The 26,137-nt window shown below is 45.7% G+C and overlaps 1 protein-coding gene across 1 annotated transcript in view; it reads left to right on the forward strand.

The window, feature by feature from the left end:
- Window positions 1-13,278: 13,278 nt before the first annotated feature.
- LOC109884229 (LIM and cysteine-rich domains protein 1) overlaps window positions 13,279-26,137 on the forward strand; it is a 35,429-nt gene continuing 22,570 nt past the window's right edge. Inside the window, exons 1-4 of the mRNA XM_031796076.1 lie at window positions 13,279-13,439; window positions 19,828-19,913; window positions 20,991-21,111; window positions 21,639-21,764. Of these exons, the coding sequence (XP_031651936.1) occupies window positions 13,413-13,439; window positions 19,828-19,913; window positions 20,991-21,111; window positions 21,639-21,764 (360 nt within the window). The 5' untranslated portion in view covers window positions 13,279-13,412. The remainder of the gene's footprint in view (window positions 13,440-19,827; window positions 19,914-20,990; window positions 21,112-21,638; window positions 21,765-26,137) is intronic.

Here is a 26,137-nt window from a genome sequence, read left to right on the forward strand (position 1 = left end):
TCCTCCAGCATCTTCACAAGGTCCTTTGCTGTTGTTCTGGGATTGATTTTTCACTTTTCGCACCAAAGTACATTCATCTCTAGGAGACAGAACGAGTCTCCTTCCTGAGCGGTATGACGGCTGCGTGGGTCCATGGTGTTTATACTTGCTTACTATTGTTTGTACAGATGAACATGGTACCTTCAGGCATTTGGAAATTGCTCCCAAGGATGAACCAGACTTGTGGAGGTCTGCAGTTTTTCTTTCTGAGCACTTGGCTGATTTCTTTAGATTTTCCCATGATGTCAAGCAAAGAGGCACTGAGTTTGAAGGTAGGCCTTGAAATACATCCACAGGTACACCTGCAATTGACTCAAATGATGTCGGTTAGCCTATCAGAATCTTCTCAAGCCATGACATAATTTTCTGGAATTTTCCAAGCTGTTTAAAGGCATAGTCAACTTAGTGAATGTAAACTTCTGACCCACTGGAATTGTGATACAGTGAATTATAAGTGAAATAATCTGTAAACAATTGTTGGGAAAATGACTTGCATCATGCACAAAGTAGATGTCCTAACCGACTTGCCAAAACTATAGTTTGTTAACAAGAAATGTGTGGAGTGGTTGAAAAATGAGTTTTAATGACTCCAACTTAAGTGTATGTAAACTTCCGACGCTGTATATCATATTAAATATGCCACAGGCTAATCTGATCCTTCTAGAAGTATCCTGATTAAGCAATAATGCATGAGGCCATTCATGAAATGTCATTCTTTCACCAGAACATATAGTCTAGGAGGTATTAAGAAAGGTAGAGTCAGTCAGAGTAACCAGGCGGGGTTTTGTTTTGATTTCTTCTCGATAGAGCAGAAGAAGAAAGGCATAATCAGGATCTGAATCGGAGAACTTTGATAAAAGCAAAGCACCAATAAAAGGTGTTATATCTTAACTTAACCTCTGACCCCCTGGAGTCTTGTTGGACATTGTGACTATGTGACCAAGCAGATTCCAGTAGTGGTTGGAGCACCAACAAAAACCTTGTCAGCTCAGGGTTTCTGATCCACCTTTCAGTTATTGGCCCAACTCTCTACCCACGTTTACACACTATTCACAATTCTTCAAGCTCTTATAAATTGGTTGTTGATCATTGCTAGAAAACCTTATTCAGGTCTTGCCATTCATTTTCAAGTAGATTTATGTCGAAACTGTAACTCGGCCACTCAGAAAATTCACTGTCTTCTTGATAAGCATCTCCAGTGTAGATTTGGCCTTGTGTTTTAGGTACTGTCCTTTTAAAAAAAAAATGTTTTTACCTTTATTTAACTAGGCAAGTCCGTTAAGAACAAATTCTTATTTTCAATGACTGCCTAGGAACAGAGGGTTAACTGCCTGTTCAGGGGCAGAACGACAGATTGGTACCTTGTCAGCTCAGGGATTTGAACTTGAAACCTTCCGGTAACTAGTCCGACGCTCTAACCACTAGGCTACCCTGCCGCCCCAGGTTACTGTCTTGTGTTTTAGGTTACTGTCCTGCTGAAAGGTGAATTTATCTCCCAGTGCCTGGTGAAAAGCAGACTGAGCCATGTTTTCCTCTAGGATTTTGCCTTTGCCATTCCGTTTATTTTTTATCCGGAAAACCTCAAACACAATTTTTAGAACGATATTACAGTATTTCAGTTTGTAATTTGGGAATGTTTTTGTTTGTTGCTGCTCTAAATTACTATGAGTCATAATACCCATAGAACGTAGCGGTCAAATCGTTTTTCCACAATAGACGTTATAGTGGATTTAGAAACACTGCCAAATGAGGGCTGTGTTTCGTGTTCCCTGGTGTGAGGTTTTGATAACTGTGTAAATCTCTCTCGGACAAGGTGACTATTAAAGTGGACGCCGCCACAAATACATTTTTTTTTTTTTTAAATAAAGAAATGCTTATGTGGCTGTCATACAAAACTACAAATGCTTCGTCACCATGACGATCTGGACGAGAATCTGCTGAATCGAGGCAAATGTTTAAAAAAAATCTCTGGATTTTATTTATTTTTTCTATCTAAATTTATTAGTAATAAATGTATTGGCTAAATTTGTTAAATGTACCTTTCTGTGAACTGTCTTACATACATTTACACAATACACTCTTAACTAGCTAACTAGCTCATGGTTAGCTACAGCAGCTTGTTAGCAACATTAGCTAGCCTGGCTAAATGGCTACATCAGCCATATCAACTCAGCTAATAAAGAAACGTCCTCTCACTGTCAACTGTTTATTTTCAGCAAACTTAACATGTGTAAATATTTTATGAACATAAGATAAAACAACTGAGACAAACTGAACCACAGTTCCACAGACATGAACAAGTTCCATAGACATTCCACAGAAATTGAATCATTTTTCTCTGAACAAAGGGGGGGTTCAAAATCAAAAGTAACAGTCAGTATCTGGTGTATCCGCATTAAGTACTGGAGTGCATCTCCTCCTCATGGACTGCACCAGATTTTCCAGTTCTGGCTGTGAGATGTTACTCCACTCTTCCACCAAGGCACCTACAAGTTCCTGGACATTTCTGGGGGGAATAGCCCTAGCCCTCACTCTCCGTCCAACAGGTCCCAGACGGGCTCAATGGGATTGAGATACGGGCTCTTCGGTGGCCATGGCAGAACACTGACATTCCTGTCCTGCAGGAAATCCCGCACAGAACGAGCAGTATGGCTGGTGGCATTGTCATGCTTTAGGGTCATGTCAGGATGAGCCTGTAGGAAGGGTACCACATGAGGGAGGAGGATGTCTTCCCTGTAACGCACAGCGTTGAGATTGCCTGCAATGACAACAAGCTCAGTCTGATGTATTGATGGCAGCATTCGTGTGAAACTGAAAGCACGAACCACTGCTTTTAATCAGGGCAAGGTGTCTGGTAACATGACCGAATACAAACAGTGCAGCTATTCCCTCCGCAAGGCTATCAAACAAGCTAAGCGCCAGTACAGAGACAAAGTAGAATCTCAATTCAACGGCTCAGACACAAGAGGCATGTGGCAGGGTCTACAGTCAATCTCGGACTACAGGAAGAAATCCAGCCCAGTCACGGACCAGGATGTCTTGCTCCCAGGCAGACTAAATAACTTTTTTGCCCGCTTTGAGGACAATACAGTGCCACTGACACGGCCTGCAACGAAAACATGCGGTCTCTCCTTCACTGCAGCCGAGGTGAGTAAGACATTTAAACGTGTTAACCCTCGCAAGGCTGCAGGCCCAGATGGCATCCCCAGAGCATGCGCAGACCAGCTGGCCGGTGTGTTTACGGACATATTCAATCAATCCCTATACCAGTCTGCTGTTCCCACATGCTTCAAGAGGGCCACCATTGTTCCTGTTCCCAAGAAAGCTAAGGTAACTGAGCTAAACGACTACCGCCCCGTAGCACTCACATCCGTCATCATGAAGTGCTTTGAGAGACTAGTCAAGGACCATATCACCTCCACCCTACCTGACACCCTAGACCCACTAGACCCACTCCAATTTGCTTACCGCCCAAATAGGTCCACAGACGATGCAATCTCAACCACACTGCACACTGCCCTAACCCATCTGGACAAGAGGAATACCTATGTGAGAATGCTGTTCATCGACTACAGCTCGGCATTCAACACCATAGTACCCTCCAAGCTCGTCATCAAGCTCGAGACCCTGGGTCTCGACCCCGCCCTGTGCAACTGGGTACTGGACTTCCTGACGGGCCGCCCCCAGGTGGTGAGGGTAGGCAACAACATCTCCTCCCCGCTGATCCTCAACACTGGGGCCCCACAAGGGTGCGTTCTGAGCCCTCTCCTGTACTCCCTGTTCACCCACGACTGCGTGGCCACGCACGCCTCCAACTCAATCATCAAGTTTGCGGACGACACAACAGTGGTAGGCTTGATTACCAACAACGACGAGACGGCCTACAGGGAGGTGGTGAGGGCCCTCGGAGTGTGGTGTCAGGAAAATAACCTCACACTCAACGTCAACAAAACTAAGGAGATTGTGGACTTCAGGAAACAGCAGAGGGAACACCCCCCTATCCACATCGATGGAACAGTAGTGGAGAGGCTAGCAAGTTTTAAGTTCCTCGGCAAACACATCACAGACAAACTGAATTGGTCCACTCACACAGACAGCATCGTGAAGAAGGCGCAGCAGCGCCTCTTCAACCTCAGGAGGCTGAAGAAATTCGGCTTGTCACCAAAAGCACTCACAAACTTCTACAGATGCACAATCGAGAGCATCCTGGCGGGCTGTATCACCGCCTGGTATGGCAACTGCACCGCCCTCAATCGTAAGGCTCTCCAGAGGGTAGTGAGGTCTGCACAACGCATCACCGGGGGCAAACTACCTGCCCTCCAGGACACCTACACCACCCGATGCTACAGGAAGGCCATAAAGATCATCAAGGACATCAACCACCCGAGCCACTGCCTGTTCACCCCGCTGTCATCCAGAAGGCGAGGTCAGTACAGGTGCATCAAAGCTGGGACCGAGAGACTGAAAAACAGCTTCTATCTCAAGGCCATCAGACTGTTAAACAGCCACCACTAACATTGAGTGGCTGCTGCCAACACACTGTCAATGACACTGACTCAACTCCAGCCACTTTAATAATGGGAATTGATGGGAAATGATGTAAATATATCACTAGCCACTTTAAACAATGCTACCTTATATAATGTTACTTACCCTACATTATTCATCTCATATGCATACGTATATACTGTACTCTATATCATCGACTGCATCCTTATGTAATACATGTATCACTAGCCACTTTAACTATGCCACTTTGTTTACATACTCATCTCATATGTTATACTGTACTCGATATCATCTACTGTATCTTGCCTATGCTGCTCTGTACCATCACTCATTCATATATCCTTATGTACATATTCTTTATCCCCTTACACTGTGTATAAGACAGTAGTTTTTTGGAATTGTTAGTTAGATTACTTGTTTGTTATTACTGCATTGTCGGAACTAGAAGCACAAGCATTTCGCTACACTCGCATTAACATCTGCTAACCATGTGTATGTGACAAATAAAATTTGATTTGATTTGATGATGCTGTAAAACACCGCCCAGACCATGAAGAACCCTCCACCTCCAAATCGATTCCGCTCCAGAGTACAGGCCTCGGTGTAACGCTCATTCCTTCGACGATAAACGCGAATCCGACCATCACCTCTGGTGAGACAAAACCGTGACTCGTCAGTGAAGAGCACTTTTTTGCCAGTCCTGTCTCTGGTCCAACAACGGTGGGTTTGTGCCCATAGGCGACGTTGTTGTCGGTAATGTCTGGTGAGGACCTGCATTATAACAGGCCTACAAGCCCCTCAGTTCAGCCTCTCTCAGCTTATTACGGACAGTCTGAGTACTGATGGAAGGATTGTGCATTCCTGGTGTAACCCGGGCAGTTGTTGTTGCCATCCTGTACCTGCCCCGCAGGTGTGATGTTCGGATGTACCGATCCTGCCAAATTGCAAATGTTATTTGCACCTTGTCTATACCAGAACCAATGGGGAGGACAGCCTCACCTCTCAACTAGGGGTGGTATTTCCTCCATATTGCTGTGCTCTGGTTGGCTTGGTGGTATTTCCTCCATATTGCTGTGTTCTGGTTGGCTTGGTGGTATTTCCTCCATATTGCTTTGCTCTGGTTGGCTTGGTGGTATGTCCTCTATATTGCTGTGTTCTGGTTGGCTTGGTGGTATGTCCTCCATATTGCTGTGTTCTGGTTGGCTTGGTGGTATGTCCTCTATATTGCTGACACCTTATCCTTCCTTTCAGATCTACACAAGTGTGGAAGGATTAGAGGCTAGGGGTTGTTTCTGAATATGCACTAGTAGACGGAGGTAGAAGGTTTCAGGCCCATACACACTGTAACCACACATTTACACATACGTCCCACAAGAGGGCGCCTCAGGACCAGCAGAAGAACAGGACTTCACACGCAGTAGGAATCCAGAGCATCAGCTTTGCCTTTTAGATCAAAATGAATACGATTCTATGGACAGGACCTGATCCTAGATCAGGTTTATGAATACATGCCCTATTTTAACCTGATTTTATATGGACAGGACCTGATCCTAGATCATGTTTATGAAAACATGCCCTGTTCTAGCCTGTCATTGCTCTGTGTCTCTCCAGGACCTTACAGCCCCGATAGGGGAGAACTGCACCATCGAGCCCAACGTGACCATCGGGGGGGGGGGGTGTCAGAAAAAAGAGGTGTACGATACTGAAAGGGTCAAGGGTCAGGTCACACAAAACATTTAAGGACACCTTCCTAATATTGAGTTTCACCCCTTGTTTTCCGTCAGAACGACCTCAATTCGTCAGGGCATTGGACTCTACAAGGTGTCGAAAGCGTTCCACAGGGATGCTGGTCCATGTTGACCATGCTTCCCACAGTTGTGTCCAGTTGGCTGGATGTCCTTTGGGTGGTGGACCATTCTTGATACACACAGGAAACTGTTGAGTGTGAGAAATCCAGCAGCATTGCAGTTCTTGACCCAAACCGGTGTGCCTGGCACCTAATACCATATCCCGTTCAAAGGCACTTAAATATTTGGTCTTGCCTATTCACCCTCTGAATGTCACACACAGACAATCCATGTCTCAATTGTCTCAAGGCTTAAAAATCCTTCTTTAACCCGTCTCCTCCCCTTCATCAACACTGATTGAAGTGGATTTTACAAGTGACATCAATAAGGGAACATAGCTTTCACCTGGATTCACCTGGTCAGTCAATGTCATGGAAAGAGCAGGTGTTCTTAATGTTTTGTCACACTATACATACAGCATGTGAGCCAGGTCTGATTGATCTATAACTGAATATCTAGCCAAATAAAACTGAAAATATTATATGTCTGTGTGTCATCCCTGAAAGAGCTTTCTGTCCCTCATTGTTCTTGAAATCATTTTGAAAATATTTCCCGTAATGTCCAGTATGTGACCCCCGGGTCGGGGAGTAACCAGGTCGGGGAGTAACGGGACCCCCGGGTCGGGGAGTAACGGGACCCCTGGGTCGGGGAGTAACGGGACCCCCAGGTCGGGGAGTAACCAGGTCGGGGAGTAACGGGACCCCCGGGTCGGGGAGTAACCAGGTCGGGGAGTAACGGGACCCCTGGGTCGGGGAGTAACGGGACCCCTGGGTCGGGGAGTAACGAGGTCGGGGAGTAACGGGACCCCCGGGTCGGGGAGTAACCAGGTCGGGGAGTAACGGGACCCCTGGGTCGGGGAGTAACGGGACCCCTGGGTCGGGGAGTAACGGGACCCCTGGGTCGGGGAGTAACGGGACCCCTGGGTCGGGGAGTAACCAGGTCGGGGAGTAACGGGACCTCCGGGTCGGGGGGTAACGGGACCCCTGGGTCGGGGAGTAACCAGGTCGGGGAGTAACGGGACCCCCGGGTCGGGGAGTAACGGGACCCTTGGGTCGGGGAGTAACGGGACCCCTGGGTCGGGGAGTAACCAGGTCGGGGAGTAACGGGACCCCCGGGTCGGGGGGTAACGGGACCCCTGGGTCGGGGAGTAACCAGGTCGGGGAGTAACGGGACCCCTGGGTCGGGGAGTAACCAGGTCGGGGAGTAACGGGACCCCCGGGTCGGGGAGTAACCAGGTCGGGGAGTAACGGGACCCCCGGGTCGGGGAGTAACCAGGTCGAGGAGTAACGGGACCCCCGGGTCGGGGGGTAAAGATAACTCCCAACATCAAGCCAAATCATCAAATGCACCTCATCTCAAACACTTTAAATATAAATATATTCTATCAATATATGTATTGGATGCATATCTACAGTATGTGACTCAGGTGTGTGTATGTCTTCTCTCCCAGGTGTGTGTATGTCTCTCTCCCAGGTGTGTGTATGTCTTCTCCTCCCAGGTGTGTGTATGTCTTCTCTCCCAGGTGTGTGTATGTCTTCTCTCCCAGGTGTGTGTATGTCTTCTCTCCCAGGTGTGTGTATGTCTTCTCTCCCAGGTGTGTGTATGTCTTCTCTCCCAGGTGTGTGTATGTCTTCTCTCCCAGGTGTGTGTATGTCTTCTCTCCCAGGTGTGTGTATGTCTTCTCTCCCAGGTGTGTGTATGTCTTCTCTCCCAGGTGTGTGTATGTCTTCTCTCCCAGGTGTGTGTATGTCTTCTCTCCCAGGTGTGTGTATGTCTTCTCTCCCAGGTGTGTGTATGTCTTCTCTCCCAGGTGTGTGTATGTCTTCTCTCCCAGGTGTGTGTATGTCTTCTCTCCCAGGTGTGTGTATGTCTTCTCTCCCAGGTGTGTGTATGTCTTCTCTCCCAGGTGTGTGTATGTCTTCTCTCCCAGGTGTGTGTATGTCTTCTCTCCCAGGTGTGTGTATGTCTTCTCTCCCAGGTGTGTGTATGTCTTCTCTCCCAGGTGTGTGTATGTCTTCTCTCCCAGGTGTGTGTATGTCTTCTCTCTCAGGTGTGTGTATGTCTTCTCTCCCAGGTGTGTGTAGTCTTCTCTGTGTGTATGTCTTCTCTCCCAGGTGTGTGTATGTCTTCTCTCTCCAGGTGTGTGTATGTCTTCTCTCCCAGGTGTGTGTATGTCTTCTCTCTCAGGTGTGTGTATGTCTTCTCTCCCAGGTGTGTGTATGTCTTCTCTCCCAGGTGTGTGTATGTCTTCTCTCTCAGGTGTGTGTATGTCTTCTCTCCAGGTGTGTGTATGTCTTCTCTCCCAGGTGTGTGTATGTCTTCTCTCCAGGTGTGTGTATGTCTTCTCTCTCAGGTGTGTGTATGTCTTCTCTCCCAGGTGTGTGTATGTCTTCTCTCCCAGTGTGTGTATTCTTCTCTCTCAGGTGTGTGTATGTCTTCTCTCCCAGGTGTGTGTATGTCTTCTCTCCCAGGTGTGTGTATGTCTTCTCTCTCAGGTGTGTGTATGTCTTCTCTCCCAGGTGTGTGTATGTCTTCTCTCCCAGGTGTGTGTATGTCTTCTCTCTCCAGGTGTGTGTATGTCTTCTCTCCCAGGTGTGTGTATGTCTTCTCTCTCCAGGTGTGTGTATGTCTTCTCTCTCAGGTGTGTGTATGTCTTCTCTCCCAGGTGTGTGTATGTCTTCTCTCCCAGGTGTGTGTATGTCTTCTCTCCCAGGTGTGTGTATGTCTTCTCTCCCAGGTGTGTGTATGTCTTCTCTCCCAGGTGTGTGTATGTCTTCTCTCCCAGGTGTGTGTATGTCTTCTCTCCAGGTGTGTGTATGTCTTCTCTCCCAGGTGTGTGTATGTCTTCTCTCCCAGGTGTGTGTATGTCTTCTCTCTCAGGTGTGTGTATGTCTTCTCTCCCAGGTGTGTGTATGTCTTCTCTCTCAGGTGTGTGTATGTCTTCTCTCCCAGGTGTGTGTATGTCTTCTCTCCCAGGTGTGTGTATGTCTTCTCTCTCAGGTGTGTGTATGTCTTCTCTCCCAGGTGTGTGTATGTCTTCTCTCCCAGGTGTGTGTATGTCTTCTCTCCCAGGTGTGTGTATGTCTTCTCTCCCAGGTGTGTGTATGTCTTCTCTCCCAGGTGTGTGTATGTCTTCTCTCCCAGGTGTGTGTATGTCTTCTCTCTCAGGTGTGTGTATGTCTTCTCTCCCAGGTGTGTGTATGTCTTCTCTCCCAGGTGTGTGTATGTCTTCTCTCCCAGGTGTGTGTATGTCTTCTCTCCCAGGGTGTGTATGTCTTCTCTCCCAGGTGTGTATGTCTTCTCTCCCAGGTGTGTATGTCTTCTCTCCCAGGTGTGTGTATGTCTTCTCTCCAGGTGTGTGTATGTCTTCTCTCCTCAGGTGTGTGTATGTCTTCTCTCCCAGGTGTGTGTATGTCTTCTCTCCCAGGTGTGTGTATGTCTTCTCTCCCAGGTGTGTGTATGTCTTCTCTCCCAGGTGTGTATGTCTTCTCTCCCAGGTGTGTGTATGTCTTCTCTCTCAGGTGTGTGTATGTCTTCTCTCCCAGGTGTGTGTATGTCTTCTCTCCCAGGTGTGTGTATGTCTTCTCTCTCAGGTGTGTGTATGTCTTCTCTCCCAGGTGTGTGTATGTCTTCTCTCCCAGGTGTGTGTATGTCTTCTCTCTCAGGTGTGTGTATGTCTTCTCTCTCAGGTGTGTGTATGTCTTCTCTCTCAGGTGTGTGTATGTCTTCTCTCCCAGGTGTGTGTATGTCTTCTCTCTCAGGTGTGTGTATGTCTTCTCTCCCAGGTGTGTGTATGTCTTCTCTCCCAGGTGTGTGTATGTCTTCTCTCTCAGGTGTGTGTATGTCTTCTCTCCCAGGTGTGTGTATGTCTTCTCTCCCAGGTGTGTGTATGTCTTCTCTCTCAGGTGTGTGTATGTCTTCTCTCTCAGGTGTGTGTATGTCTTCTCTCTCAGGTGTGTGTATGTCTTCTCTCCCAGGTGTGTGTATGTCTTCTCTCTCAGGTGTGTGTATGTCTTCTCTCCCAGGTGTGTGTATGTCTTCTCTCCCAGGTGTGTGTATGTCTTCTCTCTCAGGTGTGTGTATGTCTTCTCTCCCAGGTGTGTGTATGTCTTCTCTCCCAGGTGTGTGTATGTCTTCTCTCTCAGGTGTGTGTATGTCTTCTCTCTCAGGTGTGTGTATGTCTTCTCTCTCAGGTGTGTGTATGTCTTCTCTCCCAGGTGTGTGTATGTCTTCTCTCTCAGGTGTGTGTATGTCTTCTCTCCCAGGTGTGTGTATGTCTTCTCTCTCAGGTGTGTGTATGTCTTCTCTCCCAGGTGTGTGTATGTCTTCTCTCCCAGGTGTGTGTATGTCTTCTCTCCCAGGTGTGTGTATGTCTTCTCTCTCAGGTGTGTGTATGTCTTCTCTCCCAGGTGTGTGTATGTCTTCTCTCCCAGGTGTGTGTATGTCTTCTCTCCCAGGTGTGTGTATGTCTTCTCTCTCAGGTGTGTGTATGTCTTCTCTCTCAGGTGTGTGTATGTCTTCTCTCCCAGGTGTGTGTATGTCTTCTCTCCCAGGTGTGTGTATGTCTTCTCTCTCAGGTGTGTGTATGTCTTCTCTCCCAGGTGTGTGTATGTCTTCTCTCTCAGGTGTGTGTATGTCTTCTCTCCCAGGTGTGTGTATGTCTTCTCTCTCAGGTGTGTGTATGTCTTCTCTCTCAGGTGTGTGTATGTCTTCTCTCTCAGGTGCATGTGGAGAATGTGACGGTCCTGGGGGAGAATGTTATCGTGAACGATGAGCTCTACCTCAACGGTGCCAACGTGCTTCTTCAGAAGTCAATCCCCGACTATGTCTGAACCTCATCGCATCATCATGTAGTTCTTCATGTCACTTGTTAAATCCACTTCAATCAGTGTAGATGAAGAGGAGACGGGTTTAAATGAGGATTTTCAAGCCTTGAGGCAATTTGCCTTGGAGTTTTTACTGTTTTTAAATGTTTCTGTTGTCTTTATTGTCCTCTTTCCAAATGGCACCCTATTCCCTATGCAGTGCACTACTGTTGGGCCCTGGTCAAAAGTAGTGCACTATATAGGGAATATGGTGCTGTTTAGGATGCGATCTTTATGCTCTGATGCCAACCTCTTGTTCTGTTGCCAGTGGCTTATCTCTATTGCTTCGGACCATCATTGGTCGAAACAATAGAAGACTGTTTAGATCGGATGGGTTCTGTTGAAGTCTGTTTAGATCGGATGGGTTCTGTTGAAGTCTGTTTAGATCGGATGGGTTCTGTTGAAGAATGTTTAGATCGGATGGGTTCTGTTGAAGACTGTTTAGATCGGATGGGTTCTGTTGAAGAATGTTTAGATCGGATGGGTTCTGTTGAAGACTGTTTAGATCGGATGGGTTCTGTTGAAGAATGTTTAGATCGGATGGGTTCTGTTGAAGACTGTTTAGATCGGATGGGTTCTGTTGAAGACTGTTTAGATCGGATGGGTTCTGTTGAAGAATGTTTAGATCGGATGGGTTCTGTTGAAGACTGTTTAGATCGGATGGGTTCTGTTGAAGACTGTTTAGATCGGATGGGTTCTGTTGAAGACTGTTTAGATCAGATGGGTTCTGTTGAGCTGGTGTTTTAGTCCAACAGTGTCTGAAACCTTCACTTACCAGCCATTCTTGATTTCCTGATCCAAAAAGGATACATCTTTAAAAACATCTTTCCTGTCGCACATGTTTGAGAAAAAGCTGAGCAGAAGATGTGAGAGCTAAATCAAGGGGAAATATCATTTGAGATTCATCCCGTCTCCTCAACATCTTTTCAGAAGCCAATAGTGAAGAGTGAGCCAATAGGTGAGGGATTTTTTTGTGAAGAGTTCAATGTACAGAATCCCGTGTATAACTGGAGATTGACACAATCGCCATGTCGCCAAAGCAAAGCAGTGGACCTTTCAATCAATTACCGTATTGATGATACCGCTGACGTGTCCATGTCCAATCGAAGCCAACTCTTTATTGTTCAATTTTGGTTTAAGTTTTCTATACAATGCAACTTTTTCATGACTTTGTGGTGATATGATCTATATCAATAATATCATAAGCATTGGTCTCAAAAGTGTCGCTCAAACATTTTAAATAAATCTGCCGTACCTTCTTTGAGGCCGTGTCTTATCTCTGGAAAGTTCTCTGAATGAATGGGTCATCCTGTACGACAATATACTTGTGGTAGAACAATTGTATGGCTTTGTATGCAATGTGGGGCTCAGTCACAGATGTTTGAAAAACACAACGTTGGAATGAGGTTATAATAATGTATCATTACTAGAGTTTCTGTGCATGACTGTCTCGACCGGGCAACCTGTAATTTAACTTCAGTGTGTGTGTGTGTGTGTGCTGGTGTGGCCCAACAATCTAAACTGCTGAGCATTGGTTTGGGTCTGTACTCCTGTTCCCCCACTTCCATAAAAAGGCCAAATAAAGCTGTTTGGTTTAAACGCACAGGAAACATCTCCCTAACAGCAAGAGATCACAACTATTAAGGTGTCCCAATTAAGCACCCTAGTCTCTACGTTAGGAGCCTATGGGCTGTGGTCAAAGTAGTGCACTGTGTAGGGGGGGGGGGGGCAGGGTGCCTCTTGGGACGGGTACTATGTGACTAGCACATTCCTGGGGCCTGATATTGTATCCTCACTCACCAGTGAGGTCATGTCTCTATCTGTTCCAGACAATGGGTGTTCCCAATTTGTAGGAAAGAGAGAGGGGGGAAAAAGAGGGAAAAAAAGTGGGAGGAGGAGGGGAAAATACCACTGGAATTCTATTGGTTGTGGGGTGTTTTACTTTGCTGTGATTGGGTTGGCACCAGTGTTCCAGGGAATCCCAGTGGCCAGTCATTTAAGCCTTCTTTGTGAGACTGGTGTGCAGCAGAAAAGCATAGTGGTGCAGTGGAGTTCACCACAGTTCTCTGAAGAGAGCAGAGCTATCCAACACACCTTCAGATAGGCTCCATTTCTCTTTGGACTGGTATCTCAGCCCTACAACTTGAGAACTATGGATTTGACCTCTGGGGTAGAGAAGGTGAGTGAAACACACTTGTAAATGTTTTCGTCAGCAACAACAACAAAAAAATAAGTGTTAAAAAAAAATATAATTGTAGCAGCAACCACAAAATCTATGCATAATCTTCCATATTTCCTGTTGTGTTTTCCATTGCTGTTCTGTACTAGTCTGTTTTTGTGTGGAATGGTGGTGAGGGTTTCTTATAGGAATGCAAAACTTTATATTCTGACCAGTAATCCTCTAAAAACCCTTCTTTTTTTAAATAAACCTCAGTCGATCTCCCTGCATTTCTGAAATCATTTAGCCCCCTTCGCCACATGTTGTTACGTTACAGCCATTTCTTTCCCATTTCTTTCCCCCTCATCAGTCTACACACACTACCCCCCCATAATGACAAAGCGAAAACACAGAAATACCTTTTTTTATTTATTCAGACCCTTTGCTATGAGACTTTAAATTGAGCTCAGGTGCATCCTGTTGCCATTGATCATCCTTGAGATGTTTCTACAACTTGACTGGATGAGATGTTTCTACAACTTGATTGGATGAGATGTTGATGCAACTTGTTTGGAGTCCACCTGTGGTAAATTATATTGATTGGACATGATTTGGTAAGGTGCAGACACCTGTCTATATAAGGTCCCACAGCATGTCAGAGCAAAGACCACGGTGAAGCATGGTGGTGGCAGCAGCATTATGTTGTGAGGATGTTTTTCAGTGTCAGGGACTGGGAGACTAGTCAGGATGGAGGGAAAGATGAATGGAGAAAAGTAAAGAGATCCTTGATGAAAACCTGCTCCAGAGTGCTCAGGACCTCAGACTAGGGTGAAGGTTCACCTTCCAACAGGACAACGACCCTAAGCACACAGCCAAGACAACGCAGGAGTGTCTTCAATACAAGTCTCTGAATGTCCAGACAGAGCCCGGACTTCAACCCGGGCGAACATCTCTGGAGAGACCTGAAAATAGCTGTGGAGCGACGCTTCCCATCCAACCTGACAGAGCTTGAGAGGACCTGCAGAGAAGAATGGCAGACACTCCCCAAATCCTCAAATACAGGTGTGTCAAGCTTGTAGCGTCATACCCAAGAAGACTTGAGACTGTAATCGCTGCCAAAGTAGTGAGTAAAGGGTCTGAATACTGATCATTCTGTTATTTTATATATTTGCAAAACTGTATGAACTAGTTTTTTTTCTGTAATTACTGGGTAGATTAATGAGGGGGTGGAGAGAAACAATTCCACTTTTAGAATAAGGCTGTAACTTAACAAATTGTGTAAGTCATGGGGGTCTGAGTACTTTCTGTGCATTTTGTTTTGACCTGACCCCTATGGGTCATTTCAGCTTATCTTTAATGGAAGGCTAAAAGAAAGTGTGCTACTTTTTGACTGCCCACGGTATGCATGTGTTAAACGATGACATCGTAGTAAAGGCCTGAGGGCACACCGTATGTTGTGAAATCTGTCAATGTATTGTAATGTTTTTAAAATGGTATAAACTTGCTTTCATTTACCTGGGCCCAAAGGAAGAGCAATGGGGATCTCATAATAAATACACATATTGTCCTCTAACAAAGACTTTCCACTGGCGACGGTGTGTCTGTCCTCTGACATTCACCTGTCTATGTTGAGCTGCTTTAGACCGTTGGAAATACCAAGACTAAGCCACGACCTTTCTAAAATCATCTCTGAAATAGCTTGACCGTCTCTCTCTCTCTCTCATAAGCTTACTTGACCGTCCCTATGGATGTAACCTGAATTCACACATTGTTGTGCTGCAGATGATGCCATTCAAAAAATACCTCTCCCTCCCCGTGGGAGGTGCCCTACTATTGACTAGAGCCCTATGGGTCCTGGGTAAAGAAGTAGTGTGCTAGATAGGGAATAGGGTGCCTTTTTGGGATAGCGTCTAGTCTGTCTCTGTCACAGCTATTCCTCCTGTCACACTAGAGACTAAGACGGATCACATCAATTCAACAGGACAGGCCCGTTAAAATACTTATCCAAATCTGTTCTTGTACTCTCAAAATGTTGTCAAATTGACGAGTGACCCATTTGACTCTGGAAACGGTTCTGAACCCCACGCTGAACTCCTCGACTCCACAATAGGGAAGGAACGGATCACGAACGACCCTCAGTGTTTCAGAAACTAAGTATTCCACAGTCCAATCAATAAACTGAGTTTTTGATGAACAGGAAGCTAGAATAAATATATGTTACTACAAAATAACAGTGTGGTATTTTATTAATCTACAATCGTCTCTCTATAGTTGATTGGATGTGTCAGCGTGTGCTTATTGGACACTAGAGGCCCTTGAGCTGACCCACTTCAGTTTAGATGTGGCCTCCTCCATCCAAGTCTTTCCTATGAGTTATTAGGCCCTTCAGTTCCCCACCCGGCTCTGGCTGAGTTCCTAACTTCATACTTAACGTGTTTAGAATGACAGAGCTGTTAAAACATGACAGCCCTTGTCCTTTACAACGAAACAACGATCCTCCACACTTCCTTTGCTCACTCTTCCCGTCCTACTAAAGCAACATTGGTTTTAAGGCAGCACACCATTTTTCTTATTTTCACACCCTGATGTGGTGTGCAATAAGTCCATTTACTTTATTTTTTTTTCATAAAATATTTACAGAGAAATATGTAGCCAACATCTCATTATTTGCGCAGAAATATGTAGCTAGCATATCTCACTATTTATGGACAAATATGTAGCTAGCATATCTCACTATTTAGGCAGCAAAATGTTCCTAGCATATCTCACTCGTTATGTATTTATACTCCAAGCATAAAGACTGACTGGGTTATTGTGGCTCTATAAATCACTTTTTTTCTGGTTTGAGAGAACCTGCAGGGTGTGTGTGTGAAATCGTATAAGTTGTGTGTGCGCCACCTCCTGAACAACATTGTCATTCAGGCAGTTGTTTACTTTGGCGGTCTCATTAGTGCATAACAGACTCCGAAGTGGCTGCCTCACCCTGCCTGCGTTGACACCTATTTACCCTGACCGACGGCCATCAGAGCTGTGGATTATAAAAGGGATTTGATACCATGGTTGCCCTGCTAGTTTGTTTTGTTGCTCTCCTCTCTAATGCTGTCTGCTTAACCTTTTCAACAGACACCTTTCAGAACAGGACTGCTTGGGGTTGGCACCCCTATGATCTCTGGCCAAAAGTAGTGCCCTATATAGGGATTAGGGTGCCAGCCCTGGTCTAATGTAGTGCCTTATATAGGGATTAGGGTGCCATTTTGGACGGGTCCTCTGTCCTGTGTGTCCTTCGAGTCCCCTGTCTCTGTCGTGTCTCTTCTCTGTATTCCTGTGACGGACAGCGTGATCGATGATGGTGCTTTGTACATAAAGCAGAGCTGGCTTTGGCAGTCCACTCTGTAACATCATGGATTATAAATAGACCAGAGTCAGGCGCACGATGCTCTACTCATTGGTGCCTCTTCAGAAAAGTGTCTCAGAGTAGGAGTGCTGATCTTGGATGAGTTTTTTTTGCCTTTTAGATCTCAATGAATGAGTACAGTGGCTAGTGAAAGTATTCATTGGCATTTTTCCTATTGTGTTGCCTTACAACCTGGAAGGGGGGGGGGTTTGAATCATTTAATTTACTCAACATGCCTACCACTTTGAAGATGCTAAATCTTTTTCTTGTGAAACTAGAAATAAGACAAAAAAACAGAACTTGAACATGCATAACTATTCACCACCCTACTTTGTAGAGCCACCTTTTGCAGCAATTACAGCTGCAAGTCTCTTGGTATGTTTCTATCAGCTTGGCACACCTAGCCACTGGGATTGTTGCCCATTCTTCAAAGCAAAACTGCTCCAGCTCCTTCAAGTTGGATGGGTACCGCTGGTGTACAGCAATCTTTAAGTCATACCACAGATTCTCAATTGGATTGAGGTCTGGGCTTTGACAAGGCCATTCCAAGACATTTAAATGTTTCTTTGTTGCCTCTGCTTAATGCCCTCCTTGCCTGGTCTGTGAGTTTTGGTGGGCGTCCCTCTCTTGGCAGGTTTGTTGTGGCGCCATATTCTTTACATTTTTTTTATAAAGGATTTAACGGTGCTCTGTGGGATGTTCAAAGTTTCGGCTTTGTTTTTATAACCCAACCCTGATCTGTACTTCTACACAACTTTGTTCCTGACCTGTTTGGAGAGCTCCTTGGTCTTCCTGGTGACACTTGCTTAGTGGTGTTGCAGACTCTGGGGGCCGTTCAGAACCGGTGTTGCAGACTCTGGGGGCCGTTCAGAACCGGTGTTGCAGACTCTGGGGGCCGTTCAGAACCGGTGTTGCAGACTCTGGGGGCCGTTCAGAACCGGTGTTGCAGACTCTGGGGGCCGTTCAGAACCGGTGTTGCAGACTCTGGGGGCCGTTCAGAACCGGTGTGTTTTTTTAAATATTTCTATATATTACTGAGATCATGTGACACTTAAATTGCACACAGGTGGACTTTATTTAACTAATTCTGTGACTTCTGAAGGTAATTGGTTGCACCAGATCTTATTTAGGGGCTTCACAGTAGAGGGAGTGAATACATATGAACCACTTGAGTTTAAAAAAAAAATGTATTCTCTGAAACAAGTTTTTTTTCTTGCATTTCACTCCACCAATTTGGACAATTTGTGACATGAAATCCATTCCAATTACAGGCTGTAAGGGGAAAAATAGGAAAAATGCCACGGTGGGTGAATACTCTTGCAAGGCAATGTATATGAGGGGGGGGGGGGGGATTCTAGATCAGTACGCTTTGTGAATAAGGGCCATAGTCTCTCAGAACAAGGAACCCCCCCACCCACCCATCAGGCTTTGTCCAACAGAGAGAGACTAAAACAACCTGGCTCAGGTCCCAAGTTAAAATAAACATCTTCAAGTCTATTCTAAGCCGTTCATTCATGAGCTTGTTGTTTAGACTGAGTTGAAGCATTTAAGGAAGAGTTGGCTTATAGTCCGACCACACACTGCAGATACTGGAGGATCACACGTTCAGACACACGGTGTGTAAGCAATAAGGCACCTCGGGGAGTTAGCACGCTGCTGCAGGAGACACAGGACAGGGCTGCTTCATCAACGGGATCGTCCCACGGTGTGTAAGCAATAAGGCACCTCGGGGAGTTAGCACGCTGCTGCAGGAGACACAGGACAGGGCTGCTTCATCAACGGGATCGTCCCACGGTGTGTAAGCAATAAGGCACCTCGGGGAGTTAGCACGCTGCTGCAGGAGACACAGGACAGGGCTGCTTCATCAACGGGATCGTCCCACGGTGTGTAAGCAATAAGGCACCTCGGGGAGTTAGCACGCTGCTGCAGGAGACACAGGACAGGGCTGCTTCATCAACGGGATCGTCCCTGTACAAACTGCATACAGATTAACACACAGTTTGCGGGAAGTTCTTTTTTTCCTCAATGCTTTCAGGTTACTATTGGATATAATTGTGTCAACAGTCTTTTTTTTTTTTTTCAGTCTCGATGACATCATTCTAGACGTGGTGTATATGTAATCCGTGACATCACTCTGCTCAACCTTCTAATGTTTTAGGAGTCTAAAATGGTGGCTGTAAAAAATGTTAAATATATATTTTGTTTTCTTAAACATTTTTTGTTGTTGGTTACTGCATGATTCCATATGTGGTATTTCATAGTTTTGATGTCTTCACTATTAATCTGTGTGTGTACGGCCCTGTGAGTGTGTGTTCTATATGATCTGCCAATGGTATTAAACAACGCATGTGTCCATGTCCACTGATGATTCAACCGTAAAGATGGGGAGAGGTCTGTCCGTAATAAAGAGATGCTCTGCATTCCACAAAGCAAGTTCCTGCAGTCTCTAATTTCATCTTGATAATTCCCAGGTCCAGTGTTGCAAGGAAAGACCTAGTGATACTGCAGCTGGCCCAGAACAGAGCGGCACGTTTGGGCTCTTTATTGTAAACAGAGGGCTGTACATCAAGGAAATGTACAGTATTTTTACAGAGCCATGAATTGCATGGAACTCCCATATGATATAATGTGACCTACTTGTGTGTGTGTACAGTATTTTTACAGAGCCATGAATTGCATGGAACTCCCATCTGATATAATGTGACCTACGTGTGTGTGTGTGTGTGTACTGACATGTAGCTGATAGATGCACACACATGTTATTGTTGTTAAACATATGTAAAGTATGTTTTGTTGTGACCCCAGTAAGACCAGCTGTTTATTTATTTTTATTTAACCAGGGATGTCAGTTGAGAACAAGTTCTCATTTACAACTGCGACCTGTTTATGAGTTGAGGCTACGAAGCTTTCAAAGGGCTCTGAGGCTCAAGTCCACTGAGTGTTTCCCTCCCTGTATTACTTGTCTAATCATTTGTCCCCCTTCTCTCTCTGTCGGTCTCCTCTCTCTCTCCCCAGATGTGGTCAGCGGCTGTAGTAGGGAAGGGTGCAACGTGTCTGTCATGTAAAGGGATCTGCTCTGGATTCCTCCCCCATTCCTGGAGGTAATTTATCCCCAACGTTAAAACACACACACACACACACACACAAGCAGTGGTGTAAAGCAGGATTGCTTTCTAGTTCCCTTTAGTTCTCCCCTAACTGTTCTGGAATGTTTTGCTCCATTTGTCTCGACTGCCTCGCTGCCGCCGATGGCCATAATGGAGTGTTTTTGTTTGGAGTTATATATAGTGGAAGACGAATGGTCCTGAAATTTTGTCCTTTAACCAAATGGCACCCTTTCCTTAGACTACTTCTGACCAGAGCACCCCTAAAGGGCTGGGGAGGGGGAACCACTGTTTGCCCCCCCCCCCCCCCCAATGGGCCAGCCAAACAGTGGTGCATTATATAGGCAACGGGGCTATTTGACACTCCACTGACTAATCGATGATATACACACTGTTCTAAAACTGACCAGAATCCACTGCTCCCATTCAACTCTTCCTAGGAAGTATTTTATGTGTTTATTATTTTTAGCTTTGGGGCTAAACTACTTTTGATAGTAGTTCAGCTGAACCAAACAAAAATAGATTTTGTTTTATTGCTGTGGATATGGAGAGGTACTTCCTGTAGATCTTTTAGTTGGAAAACTTGAAGGATGAGTCCAGAATGCTTCTAATATCCCATAACTCTTTGCATGAATGAGGAAAATTCTAGACATGAATCAGTTTATTTTCCAAAGCTTGTGAATGACTCGTTCTAACCTATGTCTCCAACCTAGGCCGTGGTATTGAAATCCTACCCTATGTTCCGGAGCACTGCTGGTTTTCTGTTCTACTTGATAATAAATTACACCCACCTGGTGTCCCAGGTCTAAATCAGTCCCTGATTAGAGAGGAATCACCCACCTGGTGTCCCAGGTCTAAATCAGTCCCTGATTAGAGGAACAATCAGAACCGAGCACACACCAATCCATCACAAAGAGTAGAAGTGTTTTGTACAAGAATGTATGTTAGCTATTTTGTATCATCACCTGTTCTACTCTGCCCTGCCCCCCCCCCCCCCAATCAGGAAAGCATGCAGGGTGTCCAGACCCTGGAGGATGACTTTACCTTTTCATATGACCTATTCTCTGCCTCCAGAAAAGCCTGTACCCAGTGTGGGTGCGGTGTGGAAGACCACGGTCACAGCTCAGACCTGGAGGACGATCACAAGATGGGTCGTCTCCTCGCCAACTCCAAATACGTCCACCTGACAGCCAAGGTTGTCTTTTGATTTGATGCTTTTGAACATTTTCAAAACCACAATTCAGGTGGATTCACTGCATTTCATATCTTCAAGGAGATTAAGTTGTTCTGCATCCCTGGTAAAAGACGTCTTCTGACGTCAATGGGACTTCATCAAATAAATCAATCATGTCATTTTATTGGATAGAATAGAGCAGGTCTGGGCAATTCCAGTCCTCGGGGGGGTCTGATTGGTATCATCCCCCCATCCCTAGCAAACACACCTGATTTTTAAACTATTTGCATATTTAACTGCAGAACACGAATAGTTGATTTTTGGCGTTAAGTGTGTTGGATAAAAAGTGACTGCAGTCAGTCCCCCCCCCCCCCCCTTGAGGAGTTACCCAAGCCTGGATTAGAGAGACATGAAGGATAGAGGAGAACTAGCACAGGGGGTCAGTGTGGAACCCAGCTACAACAGGATGTGTATTCTGGAGCCATCAGTTTTAGACCCTCTGACCACCTGAAGGTCATAAATCCATTTCCATTTCCGTTGTGTAACAGGTGAAGGGCATCCGAGTGTACAAACGTAACCGTATGGTCATCACCAACCCTGTGGTGTCCAGGAAGGACCCCACCTTCAACACCATCACCTACGACTGGGCACCGCCAGGACTCACACAGAAACTGGTGAGGAGGAAGGGAGGGAGAGAGGGAGAGAGGGAGAGGGAGGGAGAGAGGTGGAAGGAGAGGGAGAAGAGGAGAGGGAGGGGGAGAGGGAAGGGAAGGGGAGAGAGGGAGGAAGGGAAGGGGAGAGAGAGAGGGAGGGAGGGAGGAAGGGGAGGGAGAGAGAGAGGGAGGGAGGAAGGGGAGGGAGAGAGAGAGGGAGGGAGGAAGGGGAGGGAGGGAGGAAGGGGAGGGAGAAGAGGAGGGAGAGAGGGAAGGGGAGGGAGAGAGGGAAGGAGAGGGAGAAGAGGAGGGAGAGAGGGAAGGGGAGGGAGAGAGGGAAGGGGAGGGAGAGAGGGAAGGGGAGGGAGAGAGGGAAGGAGGGAGAGAGAGGGAGGGAAGGAGAGAGAGAGGAAGGGAGGGAGGGGGAGGGAGAGAGGGAAGGGAGGGAGAGAGAGGGAAGGGGAGGGAGAGAGGGAAGGGAGGGAGAGAGAGGGAAGGGGAGGGAGAGAGGGAAGGGGAGGGAGAGGGAGAGAGGGGAAGGGGAGGGAGAGAGGGAAGGGGAGGGAGAGGGAGAGAGGGGAAGGGGAGGGAGGGAGAGAGAGGGAGGGAGAGAGAGGGAGGGAGAGAGGGGAAGGAGAGGGAGGAGAGGAGAGGGAGAGGGAGAAGAGGAGGGAGAGAGGGGAAGGGGAGGGAGAGAGGGAAGGGGAGGGAGAGAGGGAAGGGGGGGGGAGGGAGAGAGGGAAGGAGGGAAGGAGAGAGAGAGAGGGAGGGAAGGAGAGAGAGGAAGGGAAGGGAAGGGAAGGGAAGGGAAGAGACCACTTTACCTGTTGGATTGAGTTAGTAAAAGTGCGTAGTTATACTGCATTGAATTTTAATTCCATGGTGGAGGACAGAAGCCTGTCCCATTCTGGCGCTCGGGGAGGAAACTGAAGCCACAGCAGCTGAAATTAAATAATATTTTCACGTCACCCTGACACACAGTGGGCACACTTCCTGCATGTCAGACGACGGAAGAACCACAAGGTTTATTTCCAGACCTTATGTCTTTCTGTCCTGCTAACGCGCTCCTCTCTGCTCTGACACGAGGCCTCAAGGGTCCCTGTGGACAAAAGGCCTGGTGCGGACCTGGTCCAGCTCCTACATTTTTAAAGAATTCCATTAAAGATATGCTCTCTTCCAGAAGAGGTCCTGACTGTAACAGCAGTGAGCCTCAGCCAGAGGCAGCATTGAGGTGTGATGTCGTAGAGGTCAACACGGTTCCAGGCATTTCCCACCTTTAGTCAATCAGAACTGATGGTCCGTCCACAGCCACCATCACCACAGAGCCGTATGTTTAGAGTTCGGCTCTTTTAGATTAGTTTTCTTCTTATTCTAGATATTTAGTTACGTAGCATGTTTGATTTTCTGCTTATTGTCCCTGAATAAGAAGAAACATGCTACATACCTGAATAAGAAGAAACATGCTACATACCTGAATAAGAAGAAACATGCTACATACCTGAATAAGATGAAACATGCTACATACCTGAATAAGAAGAAACATGCTACATACCTGAATAAGAAGAAAAACAAACATGCTATGTACCTGAATATCTAGCATGTTTGTTTCTATTCTAGATATTCAGGTACGTAGCATGTCGTATTGTAGATATTCCGGTACGTAGCATGTTTGTTTCTATTCCCCATTTAATGTTAATGGGGAGCTCAGTGGTAGATAAAGTACCCTGTTATATACACCATAAACTCAAGTATTTGATCAGTTAAGTTGGCTGATGTTGATCAACATTTCTCTGGCTAGCTAACGGAGAATGTAATCTAGCTAGCAAGATGCCTAAAAATTCTCAGTTTTTCGGGTTACAGCTCATGAAGTATGGTTCATCACCTTCTCACCCCCGGTCTCTGTGGTCAGGCATCTCACCTCTCCGTTATCGTTCATGGGACGCGTTGCTGTAATTGACACGCTGTCTTTCCAGAGCCCTGATGCTGTAACTAGCACATCGGTTGTCTCTTCTCTCTTCAGTCGTGTGCTGCGTTCTGTTATGTAAACGATTGGCTGAGCCTTGGATACAGCCAGTAGTGATCCAAACGCATCACTCGTTCGCTTACAGCCAGTAGTGATCCAAAGCCCCCCCCCCCCCCCCCTTCTCATGGGATCTACGCGAAATACCAAGATCACCTATTTGTTATTTTTTTATTTTTTTTTAAAATGCCGAATGTCACCGAAAGGTGACCAGTTCGCTTCCCTGACGGATACCCTTACAAAAACTACTTAAGTTAAAAAATACTTTGAAGTACTACGCAAGTACTTTATACCACTGGGGAAGCTAACATGGCTGCTATAGAATGTTGTAGTGTCATGTTAATGGGGTTCTAACATGGCTGTTATAGAATGTTGTAGTGTCATGTTAATGGGGTTCTAACATGGCTGCTATAGAATGTTGTAGTGTCATGTTAATGGGGTTCTAACATGGCTGATATAGAATGTTGTAGTGTCATGTTAATGGGGTTCTAACATGGCTGTTATAGAATGTTGTAGTGTCATGTTAATTGGGTTCTAACATGGCTGCTATAGAATGTTGTAGTGTCATGTTAATGGGGTTCTAACATGGCTGTTATAGAATGTTGTAGTGTCATGTTAATGGGGTTCTAACATGGCTGCTATAGAATGTTGTAGTGTCATGTTAATGGGGTTCTAACATGGCTGTTATAGAATGTTGTAGTGTCATGTTAATGGGGTTCTAACATGGCTGTTATAGAATGTTGTAGTGTCATGTTAATGGGGTTCTAACATGGCTGTTATAGAATGTTGTAGTGTCATGTTAATGGGGTTCTAACATGGCTGATATAGAATGTTGTAGTGTCATGTTAATGGGGTTCTAACATGGCTGATATAGAATGTTGTAGTGTCATGTTAATGAGGTTCTAACATGGCTGCTATAGAATGTTGTAGTATCATGTTAATGGGGTTCTAACATGGCTGCTATAGAATGTTGTAGTGTCATGTTAATGAGGTTCTAACATGGCTGCTATAGAATGTTGTAGTGTCATGTTAATGAGGTTCTAACATGGCTGCTATAGAATGTTGTAGTGTCATGTTAATGAGGTTCTAACATGGCTGCTATAGAATGTTGTAGTGTCATGTTAATGAGGTTCTAACATGGCTGCTATAGAATGTTGTAGTGTCATGTTAATGAGGTTCTAACATGGCTGCTATAGAATGTTGTAGTGTCATGTTAATGGGGTTCTAACATGGCTGTTATAGAATGTTGTAGTGTCATGTTAATGGGGTTCTAACATGGCTGCTATAGAATGTTGTAGTGTCATGTTAATGGGGTTCTAACATGGCTGTTATAGAATGTTGTAGTGTCATGTTAATGGGGTTCTAACATGGCTGTTATAGAATGTTGTAGTGTCATGTTAATGGGGTTCTAACATGGCTGCTATAGAATGTTGTAGTGTCATGTTAATGGGGTTCTAACATGGCTGCTATAGAATGTTGTAGTGTCATGTTAATGGTTCTAACATGGCTGTTATAGAATGTTGTAGTGTCATGTTAATGGGGTTCTAACATGGCTGTTATAGAATGTTGTAGTGTCATGTTAATGAGGTTCTAACATGGCTGCTATAGAATGTTGTAGTGTCATGTTAATGGGGTTCTAACATGGCTGCTATAGAATGTTGTAGTGTCATGTTAATGGTTCTAACATGGCTGTTATAGAATGTTGTAGTGTCATGTTAATGGGGTTCTAACATGGCTGCTATAGAATGTTGTAGTGTCATGTTAATGGAGAAACCTTAATGTTCCAACTGGGCTCTGCATCACCTAGTCTGACCTACACAACAGAAAACCACATCGGATCGAGTTTCATTTAGTCTGTAATATGATCTAAGTGTAGTCTTTGCTATGCATTTTATTTCTGACACTGTACAGCTGATGTGTATTTCTGTTAGTGGTACAGTGAATATTAGTGGTCTCTCTATAAGAATACCTCAGTTGTATGATGCAGCGAGAAACAGGATCCAGCCTGCCTGTGTGTGTGTGTGTGGGCCTCTCTCCTGCTTGTCTCCCTCATGCTCTTAAAGCCAGGGCTGGCCTTCCAGGAATCCTTCATCAGGACACACTAATGACAGGCATGAGTGATGAGCTTTACCCCAGGATTGTAGAGTGGTGGAATGGTGAGTGGTGAGCTTTACCCCAGGATTGTAGAGTGGTGGAATGGTGAGTGGTGAGCTTTACCCCAGGATTGTAGAGTGTGAGGCAGACAGAGAGTAGTGAGCAGAGCTTACCCCTTAAAGAGCGCTGTAGCCCACCCTATCCATCCTAGATGTGCTTACAAAGAAAACCTCAGTCACATTGGGTTTTCTGACAGACGTTTACTATTTACAGAGGCTGT

Source organism: Oncorhynchus kisutch, linkage group LG1, assembly GCF_002021735.2.
Source record: "Oncorhynchus kisutch isolate 150728-3 linkage group LG1, Okis_V2, whole genome shotgun sequence".
In the NCBI taxonomy this organism is placed as follows: Eukaryota; Metazoa; Chordata; class Actinopteri; order Salmoniformes; family Salmonidae; genus Oncorhynchus; species Oncorhynchus kisutch.